Raw genomic sequence first — 10,422 nt, forward strand, 5'->3', positions numbered from 1 at the left:
AAATACGTGGAAAATCAAAATTATAGGAAAATACGTGGAAAATCAAAAAAATTACTTTTCATCCATAGGTTTTCCTTTAGTTATGAAGGAAAGTAGATGGGGTAGAATACAAAGGACCTCGTCATATGAAGTTTTTATTTTTGGGATCTCTACATAATTTTTCCTTTTTTAAAATACTAAAATGGTAAGTAAGGTTTATTTAAAATGCGAATCTGGGTAATATAACCCAAATAAACTCATCAAAGAAAAGCCCCACGCTTTTAAAGCTTTTATCGTTTTTCTTTCGCTATGCGACTTCCCTTCACTCGCCTCCCGCTACTAAAAATCTCGCATTCTCCCCAATTATTTTCATCCAAACCCTTATTCTCTCAAATAAGCCCTGATTATCTCAATAATTATCTACTCCTCGGCCTCTCTTCTTCGTATCGGCGCCAATTCTCTGCCATGGCGAGCAGCTCGTCGGATGAATTCGTCAAGGGAGCAGTTCACCCCAACGGCGTCGCAGTCATCACCATCGATCGCCCTAAAGCCCTCAACGCCATGAATCTAGGTTTGATTCTTGATCCGATTCCTTTAGTTTAGTGCTTGATTGAAATGCTACGAATTTGATGCTAATTGCTAGTGAATTTTGATGTGAGGATTTGTTATAGATGTTAATATAATTACTGATGAATTAGCACTTGGGTATTTATTGTGGAATCAAGTCTATGGGCCACATGATGAAATTTTAAGAGAGTGATCGAGAAGATATTAAGGAAGGTTAAGTATGAATGCATTTTATTTTTCATGACAGATTGAAATATACCATGGTGAAAGAGAGATCTATATGTGCCTTTTATTGCTTTAGAAAAGCCCTAGGATTCCTAGAGAGTTAACGTGATGGATTTTAATGAATAAATAGTAGTTAGTGGGTTTTTAATTAAACATGCATATGATAGAGACATATGATAGAGAAAACTAGTAAGAACAATCATAACAGGATGGATTTACATGACACTGTCAATGTCCATATTATGCAGTGTGACAACGTTGTCTTGGTTTTTATGGATGCGTTTTGTTTTAAATTTTGCTTTTGATTTTATTTTGTTTGCAGATATGGACATAAGGTATAAGAAGTTTCTTGATGAATGGGAAAATAATCCTAGTGTGAGATGCATTCTGGTGGAAGGCAGCTCAGCCCGTGCCTTTTCAGCAGGTACTCCCTCTTTGAGCTCGTGCCTATTTTCCTTTTGGATATAGGTATAGTTTGAATGTGGAATCTGTGATCAATACAGGGATGGATATTAAGGGTGTTGTTGCTGAAATCCAGAAGGACAGAGCTACACCACTTGTGAAAAAGGTCCTTTTTTTGGATGCATTAATTTTTATGTCATTCATGTTCTATGCATTCTTGCCTGCATAGCTATTTTTTTTCCTTTTATTTATTTTATTGAAGTAAAATCATTTAATAGGGAAGTGAAACATGTTCCCTCTCATTTTCATAACCGAATAAAGAGAAATGCTTAAGGATTTTTGATAGTTATATGTTGTGTAATGATAATTCGACAAATTGATGCTATTGGCTAGACAAAAAAAGTAAAAAAAAAAAATTACATCTGTACTGGCCCTTCAACATCTCAAGTGGATGTTTCCAGGGTCCTTGGTATCTGGATAAATGGTCTCATTGTGAGTACTTCTATACGTAATAGAACACTGGAATTGAACCTCTTGTTTATAAATTGTATACTAGATAATCTGACTTGCGTAGTTGCTTTCTAATGAGTCCCTCGGTATAAGCTACATACTTATCAGTTATCAGTATCTGATTCTTTATGCATCTATTAAAATCTTTTGTTTAATTATGGAGCAGCTAATATGTAAACTGGAAGCACCAATTAGTGTTGTCTTAATGTGTAATATTTTGAATCTTCAATAATTATAACATCATTGTTCTGCATAGAATTTACTTTTCGTACATGCACCATGTCACCAACATATATCTTCCAAGATCTCTAGTCAAATGGTATACTCCATCTGGTGCACTAACTCTAGACATTACATAAATTGGTGTGTTCCTTCAACCATGCATGTTTTTTTTCCTTATATCGAGAAAACTTGTACGTTCTTCTCTGCTTACTAAGATTCATCTTGAGTGGTCGAACCTTTTCCAAATAGTTTACTGGCTTGAGCTTTTGATCTTCATTAGTTAAACTATGGAATACTTCAAAGAGAAGTTTTTCATTGCAGGTTTTTGCGGCAGAGTATTCTTTGATATGCAAAATATTCGATTATAAAAAGCCTTATATAAGCTTTATGGATGGAGTAACTATGGGGTTTGGAATTGGATTGTCTGGTCATGGCCACTATAGGGTGGTTACAGAGGTATTATTTTTTTGTAGTCTAGGGATTTTGATGTTCTTGAATCATATTGCTTGTTACTATAAATTTTCATGCTAATACTGGAAACTACATTACTGGTTAATCAAATTGATTTATGCCAGAAAACTCTTCTAGCCATGCCAGAAAATGGAATTGGGTTGTTTCCAGATGTTGGGTTTGCTTACATAGCAGAAAACTCTTCTAGCCATGCCAGAAAATGGAATTGGGTTGTTTCCAGATGTTGGGTTTGCTTACATAGCTGCTCAGAGCCCAGGATCAGGGGCAGTATGGAATTGGGTTGTTTCCAGATGTTGGGTTTGCTTACATAGCTGCTCAGAGCCCAGGATCAGGGGCAGTTGGTATGCTTTTTTATTTTTTTTAGGACAAGCCATAGCCAAGTTGATACATATTTTAAGTTCTTTTACTTGTTTAACACAACTCCTCCATCCCTTGCAGTTATTATGCCATTCACATTTATACTTCTTTTACACAACTAGTTCTCTAACCAGTTACTTGGTCCTTACTTTAACGTTTGATAATCAAAACACAATGAGCTGTGCATATTTATCGTTACATACATGTTCTTTCTCCACACTGAATTTCCTTGTATTCTTTCCACTTTTGGTTATCTGTCTGGTGACTTTAATTAATGTTTATTGAGCAGTCACCAAAGGAATATTGTTGTTTACCTGACAACGAGCAGAGGTTACTATTTAAAGATGAACTAAAGAAGAGATAAATTTAGAGAATATTTGTTGGCATTTGTGGATCTTTATAGGAAAAGAAAGACTGATCAATGATGTTAATGTACAGTGTATATTATTAGTATATGTTTTCGTTTCGTTTACAAGCTGTGTAAATTTTCTGCAGGGGCTTACCTTGGACTGACTGGAAAGAGGATTTCCTCTCCTGCTGATGCACTATATGTAGGTCTTGGAAGTCATTATGTTCCATCTGGAAGCTTGGTGTCCCTGAGGGAGGCACTTCTTTCGTTGAACTTGTATATCTCTTATCTTTGTCTTTTATTGATCTTTTAACGAAGTCTGTCTATATTTGTTATAAATATGTTGCCTGTTGGTTATTATGCATCAACAATTCCTTACTCTAAATTATTCCATTATGATTCCATATAATATTTTAGCATTAAAGGACAACAGGTGCACTGACCTTTGTGGTGATAAATTCCTCTCATTGAGATCATGGATTGTAATGGGAGACATCCGTGCTTTGTGCTTTTCTAAAGTAATAACGTTGAAAAATGTTCACATGAATAATATTAAGGCAATGCTCCTGGTGTTTGGCAGCTTTTATTATTTCTTTTCCTTTTGGTCAGTGAAGGTTGTGCCCTTTTGTGAGCTGGACTTGAATGGTTGAACCCCAATCCTGTCGCATGGCTGCAAGAGTTTTACCACTAGTATAGTGACACTCATCCTTGGACAAATTGAATGCTAGCATAATTGGGTGCCTGAATTATTGCATAAGGTTTTCTGATCTTTCTGGATCATTTTGTAAGTAGTGACTATTAAGGGGAGCATCATAATTGATGATTCCATCTTTGAAGTTTATTGCGCCAACCCATGAGGGGAAAACTCGTTTTCTTCTGTTGACGATAGCGAGGTTGTTACAAAGTTCAAATCACTTTCATTTCTAGGAAGTTTAAATGGTCTGTGTATAATGCACCTGCTCTACATCTCTCCCCCCCCAACCCCCCCCCCCCCACAAAAAAAAAGGAAAAAGAAAAAGATATTCATGTTTATACTCGTCACAAGGTTAATAGTTCTCTAAAACCTTTTACCTTCCCACTTTTGAAAATCTACATCCACTTCCTCTTATTGTATATACTCTTAGGAATGGCTTTGATTAGGGTTGTATGACCACGACCATGTGTATTTTCATGTTACAGCTCTGATGACCCTCACAAGGATGTCATAGCACTTCTGGCGCAATACAAGAAGGAGCCTGAATCAGAGGCTCAACTAAATTTGCTGTTACCTCACATTGTTTCATGCTTTGGTGCAAATAAATCAGTATCAGAAACAATTGAAGAATTGAAGAAGCTCCAACAGCATGCTGATTCTGGAGGTATATAGATTTCAAATGAATGAATAAATAAATTCATCAATTAGTATACCACCTGACTTTTTGAATTAGTGGCTGATATCATACCGAGGTCCTAGTTGGTTCCACTTGTTGTCATGCCATAATTGTGAGAGGAATACTATGTTACAAAATTTATAAAACATGAGACCACAAGGTTTACTTCTAATTAATATTTTTCTCTTTACATTTATAAAGAAACTGAGCCAACAAATAGCAATTCAAGAAGCTATAAATAACTAGCAGCAAACTGGTAAACTGGTACTCTGTTCTTTTGGTTTTGGATTTTCTTCTTACTTGTATATCAACAATCCAGACTTCTAGCCTTGTTGTAGAATCTGGCTTTGGGTTTTATGCTAACTCAAGTTTCAACTAATTCATGCCATCAACATCTCATTTTTAGTTATCCTCCATGTGAATCATTTGACCGCATATGAATCACCACTCTCATGCTTAGTCCTTATTCTCGTACATGCATTTCCTTTGTGTCTACCTAACTGCAAGTTTATCCTTCTAGCTTGCCCACAACATTGATGCAGGACAAGACAAGGTTTTAAATGTCGGATGTCAGGTTCATGTCGGACGGTTGAAATCCATGTCGGATAGCGAAAATCGGGGATATATCGGGGGACATGGACTAAATATCAGATTGTCATATCGGGTGATGCGTATATGTATAATATCATGTCCTAAATGTAATCTAAGCATTCCTAAATAGATTGTCATATCGGGTGATGCGTATATGTATAATATCATGTCCTAAATGTAATCTAAGCATTCCTAAATTCAATATAAGCATACTTTATCATGTCCTAAATGTAATCTAAGCATTCCTAAATTCAATATAAGCATACTTTATAAATTCTAGAGGCGGCACCGACAATGGGTGGATTCCGATGTCCCAAGGAGGCAGTGTCGGCGACGGGACGTCGTAGGGAGGCAGTGTCGTGGCTCTTCTTCTTCGTCTGCTCGGGGTCCTTCAGATGAGTCACCGACCACTCTCTTCCCTTTATCCCGACGACGGGATACCCTGTCGCCATCGGGTTTGGTTGGGGTTCGGATTTCGGGATGAAATGAGAGATGGACGATGAGGATTCGAGATGGAGGTGGGGGAATGACGTCGTCGTTCTCAAAAGGAGTGATTGGTTCTTAGGTCCGTTGTAGCCCTAATTTTTCTCTTTTCTTTCTATCGGGTTCATAAGAAACCCTTAAACATGAGAACGGGTCAAAAAAGTTTGGGTTTTTATTACTAAACCCAAACCCGATAACAAAAAACAGATCTAAAAAAAGGGTCATTCAGCCGATTTTTCAGCGATTTTTTAAGGCTGAAAAATCGGCCGATATGCCCGATATGGCCCCGATATTTCCGATTTGGTCCTGAAAACTAACATACGAGTTAAAAACGTCCATGTCGTGTCGCTCAAGCCCTCAAACCGACATGACATATCGACCGATATTTAAAACCTTGAGACAAGATTCAATTTGTAGAAGTAGTTAGGATATTTTATTTTATCTTTTTAGTTAGGATAATGTAGTTGATATTTTAGATTTGATTTTTAGTTATGAATTATTGTTTTATTGAGGTATTGAGTTAGGGATGATATTTGTTTCTATCTTTTTCCATTAGGTTTCACTAATAAATAAATGAAATTGTTCCTCTGAGAACAGACATTGCTTAATAAAAATTCTGAGTGAGTTTCTGAGAAATCTCTTGCTTGAGTGCATGTGAAGTGCTATACTGCTAGATGGTATGTGGATTAGTCAGGCATGAAGCCAAAATTTATCCGTATTTTTGGTACTATGTTCAAGAATATCTCTTCCACAAGACTCCCTTTACGAAAGATCACAGCTCTCTCCATTCCACAGTACGAAACTAAACCCGACCAAAATATAATCTTTTCTTTTTTAGCTCTAAACAATAACTCATGGTTACTGTTCATGTGGACATATCTTGCCTCCATGCTGATTCTGTGTTCTTAATCAATACCTTCAATGATCCAATGCCTTCTGACAATTTTCTCAAATCCCTACATTCCAAGCTTGCTGACACTCATTCCGCAACATACATCCATGATCCATCCTCGTATCCACAATTATGGAAGTATAATATTATTCTGCTGCATCCCATTTACCATACTGCTATTGATCTATAAACTATGTTAAAGTCTCAGTGTTGAAAAAAACGATCTATATAACATGTTTTAACCCATTTTGTAACTTAACAATGCCCTCTTGTTATATAACACACTCATTTAACGCTGAAACTGTTTAACCTAAAAAAACACGTTATATTGCATTAGATGTGTGTTACGTTATACAAATACAACCAGTTAATGTGGATTTTTTAAGGTTAAATTGCATATCTAATTAGGACACGTGGATACATCTCCACCGTTCCAATCATTTAAACATGACCCATTTTAGTGCTAATCACCCTATTATCTTCCTGCGAATTTGTGATCTTTTCGTCTCTTCCAACCCAAACCCTAACTCCTTACCTTTGAAACTCCTTTGACTATCAGCGGCTTCTGTTACTCCGGTGAGGTAAATTTTTTATTTTTCAGTTATGTATTGAGCATCTTAGTTTATATCCTTTAAATAAATAGTGATTTTAAAATTATCTTTCAAATTCCAATCTTTTCTATTGCCAATTTACCCTAAATCATATAAAACTTGTTGCTCCTTTACTTTACCCTTCAAACATAAATTTTTAAGATTCGTCACAGAATCAGAATACATAGATCAATTAGTGGCTTAATTGTGTTGGTGAGATAAATACTTTCAATTATTACTTGATTTTGATTAGGTTTTAGTTTTCAGTTTTCAGCTAATATTAGATTTTTTGAAATTAAGTTTGCACATAATCTCTGTATATGCAAAATTTCTTACTGTTGTTATGTAATCATGTTTAGTTTGGTTGATGTAGTGAACTTGATTAGGCATTATAATATTGTTGTAAAGTTAAGAACTCGAGAGTTCGAAGTGTTTGATCTTAAACTTGACGATTTTATTGCCTTTGATCATTTCATGATGCTTTTTGGAATGGTTGTTAGTCATATATGACTAACTTTTGTTAAGAAATTGTGATATTATATTTTTATGTTTGATAATTGTGATGTTATGTTTGAAAAGTTTGATGATTCTAAGTATTAAAGTTATTATGAATTGTTAGTGTTTATAAAATATCAAAATAATTAATAAATAATATAACCTATGTTATGCGTTATTTGTTTTTGTGTTTTTTCCTTAACCCATAACAGGAGGTCAAGTGTTACATAACCCATTTTCATTATTTTCAACATTTGTTTTTAACCATTACACCAAAACTCTAAAGTTATGGGGAGGATTGTGGGATGTGCCCTCGCAGATTGAGCGTCCTTTCTATGGGTTGAAACCTAGATGGTGAGGGTTTAGGAATGTATTTTTATATTCCAAATGCCCCCCAGATTGAGCACTTTTTTTATTGGTTGAAACCTGGACTCTCGCGGCAGTGTCAAACTTTATTTTAAATACGCTTTAAATTTGTGGCCGTTGGGATTTGAACCTGGGTTGCCTTGATACCATGATAAAATCTCTAACGATTGCAGCAAAACTCCAAAATTGTAGTGAGGGTTGAGGGATATTTTTTCATATTATAACAAATTGAAAATTATTACTGTGTCATTATAAGTTGTTTATTTCTTTGTATATGTTATTTTCATGTACGTTCCACAAGTAAACTCATGTTTCCAAACAGTCTGTGTAACAGAATTTATCTGCTAACGGCACTTCCAATCTTTATTGCTTTTACCATCCCAGTGTTGTGTTTGGTCCATTATCTTTATTGCAATTTCAGTTCTAAACTGTCCATCAATGTCTTGAAAATTTTGCAAGTTGCAACCTGTGGCTTCTATTGAGGAGGGACATTTGGTTATGCTACCATAGTAGTATAGTTTGTCGACCTCTTCTAAATGTTTTCTTTTTACCTGATTTTGCTTGCTAGCATTTTGTGCTATGAGTATAATCATTTACCTGCTCTCAGCCCTATCCAATTTGAATGATTATTAATGAGTAGTTGAAAGTTGAAACTATTTCAGCCTATATTTCATTTAGTTATACATCTTTTGATACCAGTGGCAGGATGGGCTAATGAAGCTCTTCAAGGACTTGGAAAAGGTGCCCCCTTTTCTCTCTGCTTAACGAAGAAGCACTTCTCTGAAGTTGCATCTGCACATGGGCAAAATGACCATCATTTATCTAAAGTAAGGTTCTCAGATTCTCATTAGTGATGTTGGCACCAGTTGTTGTTTCTTTGCGTTTCTAAACGGTCATAGTAATAAATACAATAAGATGTGAGTCAAATCTCAATGCATATGCAGCTGCACGGTGTAATGAAGGCTGAATATCGCATTGCCCTGAGGTCATCACTTCGAAATGATTTTGCTGAAGGTGTACGAGCAGTGTTGGTGGACAAGGACCAGGTATTTTGGAACTCATTTCATGTTTTTCTTTTTTATTTGTATTAATAAAAATAGCTATTGATATCTCTATTGGTACTCTCATTCCTATATGGAACATCCTTGTTCCAACAACTATTGGTGAAATGACTTGGCATGCTTTCATCTTTATGGGATGTGAAGATTTCTGAAGGGGTGACCTTTGCAGATAGAGGATAGAGCAAACCATTTTGCAAGTTAAAACAGAATGCTGAGAGCAAAAGTTCCAAAAAGGGAAAAAAAGAAGAAGAAGAAATTGATGGATTCAATTGTAGGTTCTTCATAAATTTTTCTTGGTAAAGTTCGGTGTGATCTGATAATTGGCATGAATTTTCTGATAGCTTGTTGTAGAAAGGTTATTCTTTTGAGTAAGTATTCCTTTCTAACTTATGGAGGTAGCAGCTAGAGGACGGGAAGCTAACCAGTCACATGGCACAATTTTACCCCAATTGCTTATCCATGTTTCATCCTCTTAAGACATTATTGTAAAAATGCCTTTTCTACTCACTCTGTCCTAAAAAATTTTGCGCCTGCAACATTTGGGGCATTCAGTTGATTGAAGATCTCAGATGTCCGATGTCAGATGTGAGTTATTTAAGGTGTTTCTTATTGTTATCTCTTTCGAGTTTGCCTAATAGTCTTTTGAGAAATAGTTATTGCTCGATAGTGTGTTTTCTAACATCAGAGGTTATCGTAGTCCAATGAGCAAAGTTTAATTTGGAATTTAACTTAACACCTCCAGTGTATAGCAAACCATGAATGCTACGATTCGTATCATGCCACCTTAGATTGTAACGCAACAATTTTCATCATATCTTGGCCAAATGTGAACATTAGACACATTTCTGTCATGTATTTTTCCTGGCATTGGAAGTCTTTGCTGGTGACTGTCGAACATTAATGAAATATGGTATTTATTCATGCTAATGCTTTTCTGCATGTTTAGTTCGTTGGTTCTTCCAGTAATGTTTATATTCTTTTTTCTCACTCCCTCATCCTATATTTTTGCAGAACCCGAAATGGAGCCCTGCTAAATTGGAGGATATTGATGTGCATCAAGTTGAATCAGTGTTTGAACCTTTACCATCTGAAGATGAACTGTGCGTGTGATCTCTCTTCTAGTTTGGATCTGAAAATAGAAAAGATTAGTCCTGTCATGTTTATTCCACTTTCCCTTATTAAGTCCAGTCTGTTGGGCCTTGAGCTAAAATTACATGAACTAATAAAGTAACAAATAAATGGATTTTCACCTTCCATATATTCAATTTGATGGCTGTCCTAGGCTCTGTTTGGCAAAACTAGCTAAAAGCTGCGAGATTATACCTAAAAGCTGTTAAGCTAGCTGAAAGCTGTGAAATTGTACCTTAAAGCTGATAGCTGTGTAGCTAGCTGATTGAAGTAGAACTGTTTGGCAAAAGTAGATGTACAACTAGCTTAAATTTGTTAAATGATTAAAAAGGGCATGCAATATTATTTCTATAATTATTAACTT

General features: G+C 35.6%; 1 protein-coding gene across 1 annotated transcript; it reads left to right on the plus strand.

The window, feature by feature from the left end:
• On the plus strand, positions 252-10,195 carry LOC109820159 (3-hydroxyisobutyryl-CoA hydrolase-like protein 3, mitochondrial). Its single transcript, XM_020386260.1, has 11 exons — positions 252-550; positions 1,094-1,195; positions 1,275-1,339; positions 2,227-2,361; positions 2,481-2,543; positions 2,684-2,717; positions 3,229-3,358; positions 4,262-4,440; positions 8,569-8,696; positions 8,814-8,915; positions 9,942-10,195. Exons 1-11 carry the CDS (start codon positions 289-291, stop codon positions 10,038-10,040), a joined length of 1,299 nt encoding a protein of 432 aa, XP_020241849.1. The 5' UTR covers positions 252-288; the 3' UTR covers positions 10,041-10,195.

Source organism: Asparagus officinalis, chromosome 8 (assembly GCF_001876935.1).
Source record: "Asparagus officinalis chromosome 8, Aspof.V1, whole genome shotgun sequence".
NCBI classification, from domain to species: Eukaryota; Viridiplantae; Streptophyta; class Magnoliopsida; order Asparagales; family Asparagaceae; genus Asparagus; species Asparagus officinalis.

Coding starts and splice junctions, on each gene's coding strand:
- LOC109820159 (XM_020386260.1), top strand. CDS start 289: ATGCGACTTCCCTTCACTCGCCTCCCGCTACTAAAAATCTCGCATTCT. Junction 1,196..1,274: donor AGCCCGTGCCTTTTCAGCAG/GTACTCCCTCTT, acceptor TGATCAATACAG/GGATGGATATTAAGGGTGTT. Junction 2,718..3,228: donor CCCAGGATCAGGGGCAGTTG/GTATGCTTTTTT, acceptor AATTTTCTGCAG/GGGCTTACCTTGGACTGACT.